At 37.3% G+C, this 2,044-nt stretch overlaps 1 protein-coding gene across 1 annotated transcript in view; it reads right to left on the bottom strand.

Moving 5' to 3' along the window:
• The window catches only part of LOC109468223 (DNA topoisomerase 3-beta-1-like), a 2,155-nt gene extending 1,491 nt beyond the window's left edge, over positions 1-664 (bottom strand). The window contains exon 1 of the mRNA XM_019766477.1: positions 648-664. Coding sequence (XP_019622036.1) covers positions 648-664 — 17 coding nt within the window. The remainder of the gene's footprint in view (positions 1-647) is intronic.
• Positions 665-2,044: the final 1,380 nt, after the last annotated feature.

Here is a 2,044-nt window from a genome sequence, read left to right as displayed (position 1 = left end):
TCTGTTGAATAGTACTCCCCATTGATGCTTCAACCCCTTCGCATTTAGTCAATCATGATTACTTCCTTACTGTCCCAGAAAACAGAGGCAAAAACCCTGTAAACGGACGAAACTCGCTAAAACTTCTTGGGGGGCCGGGAAAAATTCTCCATCCATTTCTTTCTCTGCTGTTTTTATTTGGGCTGAAAGTTGTGAACCCAACTCTTCTTGGGTGACAAATGTTTTGAGGAAATTGCATGGATTGGACTAAATTCGTTCCTTGAAATGTCCCGCCTGTTTAACTTCTGATGTTCAGAAAACATTCGAGGCACCCACCATGCACACAGTTTTTCATCCCCAGGATGTTCGACAAAACATTGTGAACTGAGTCATAACACAGGCCAAAGAACCTACTACATGTTGGCCAGTCTCAAATCTGTCATTCACTACCATGTGATGGATGGCCTCAACTGGATTGTCCATGGTGCTGATTTGTGGCTACCTGACCTATGTTCATCTTTTGTGCTCTCCTTGCCGCGCTTGTAGCTGGCAACACAATTCTTTATAGTTGAATAAGAAGGGGAGTCATCACCAAGTGTCTTGACCATGTGTTTATGGATGTCCTTAGGAGACATCCTTTTTTATCGATACACTTGATCAGAGCTCACGCGTCTGTTGCGGCCATTTTGTGATTTTCCCTCACCCGCCCCATTTTCACGGGGCGTCACGTGCTTATTAATGAATATATAAATTTGAATTTTTGTGTGCAGTGATGTAAGACGTCATAGTATACAGCTATACCAAAGAATAGGAGTTTGACCTTTATTTTCTAGGTGAGGCCGAGAACTTTTTGAACACCCCTCGTACTAGGTTGTTTGTATTGACAATCTCTCTCAGAGTATGGCGAGTCTACACTGCTCCTACAGCTCGCAGAAGAATCCTACGTATCCACACAACTCAACAGAGTACATCATGGTAAAAATTAAAGGTGTCCAGTTTTAGGGCTTGAAAATCAGACCAAACTAAATAGTCTATCGTCAATTATTGCCATTTGCTTGTAGACAGACGTCCATGTACATTTGTGTAGGTTATCATCACATAATATTTATTCAAGGATTGTTATATATAGAAAGCCACTGATACTTGACTCTATTATGATATCTAGACTTGTACATGTACTGAAGCATGATATTTTGTACTCGTACTATGCATAGCGTCACACACATAAACTTTGCATCAAATTTACATATTTAAGCACAATTTCTATCAGGTACATGCACATGTAATTTCTAAACACAACGTTTTCACTCTTACACTCAAAATGTAGGAATCTTTTTTTTTGGCCAGCCTTGTTTTGTTTTCGCCCTATCACATTAGATTTGGAGTCTGCGGAGGGTGTGTTCCATAAAATTTACTTGCTGTGGCCTGATTACAAATTTACTGCTTAGAAATGGGGAAATGTGACAGTTTAAAGCTGATGTTGGTTAATTATAGATACTATGTATATTAGGATGAGTCAGCTTCATCAGGTTCAAGACCTGAACCTGATTATAATACATATAGTAACAATACTAAATTATATATCAAATTTTGGAAAGCAAGAAAGGTCAAATTGTTTAATAATAGTAGAAATTAAACCTTTAATTGCCAGACAAGCTGATGTATGAGTAAAAATGCCTCTAATATATTTGTAAGTAAAAAAAAAAGAATTGGTTCAGGTTTTTAGAGAACAACAGAAGAACAGCTGCCAAAATGTCCATAAGGCCACACCAATTTAATTTGTTGTTTCTCGGATTTTTTCAGAAAAATTATAGAGCGACAGCGAAAAAAAAAAAAAAAACAGTCCAAAGCACCACATGATAGCCGGAAATGTTACAATATGAGCCATGAACTGAACATACCAGACTGGTTTATAATTAAAACAATAGATTTTGAAATTCTAATGTACTAAAATTGAACTGTTACATTGAAAAACTTTAACAACTAGGAAGAAAAGGACTTTCTTCAACCATTGGTGCCAAAATATGTCTTTCATTGAGCAGTTGATTGAACCTCAAATCAGAAA

This window comes from Branchiostoma belcheri, unplaced genomic scaffold (genome assembly GCF_001625305.1).
Source record: "Branchiostoma belcheri isolate BF01 breed outbred unplaced genomic scaffold, Haploidv18h27 scaffold196, whole genome shotgun sequence".
Lineage (NCBI taxonomy): Eukaryota > Metazoa > Chordata > Leptocardii > Amphioxiformes > Branchiostomatidae > Branchiostoma > Branchiostoma belcheri.
The sequence above is the reverse complement of the archived record's forward strand: the minus strand, read 5'-3'. Positions and strand labels throughout refer to the sequence as shown.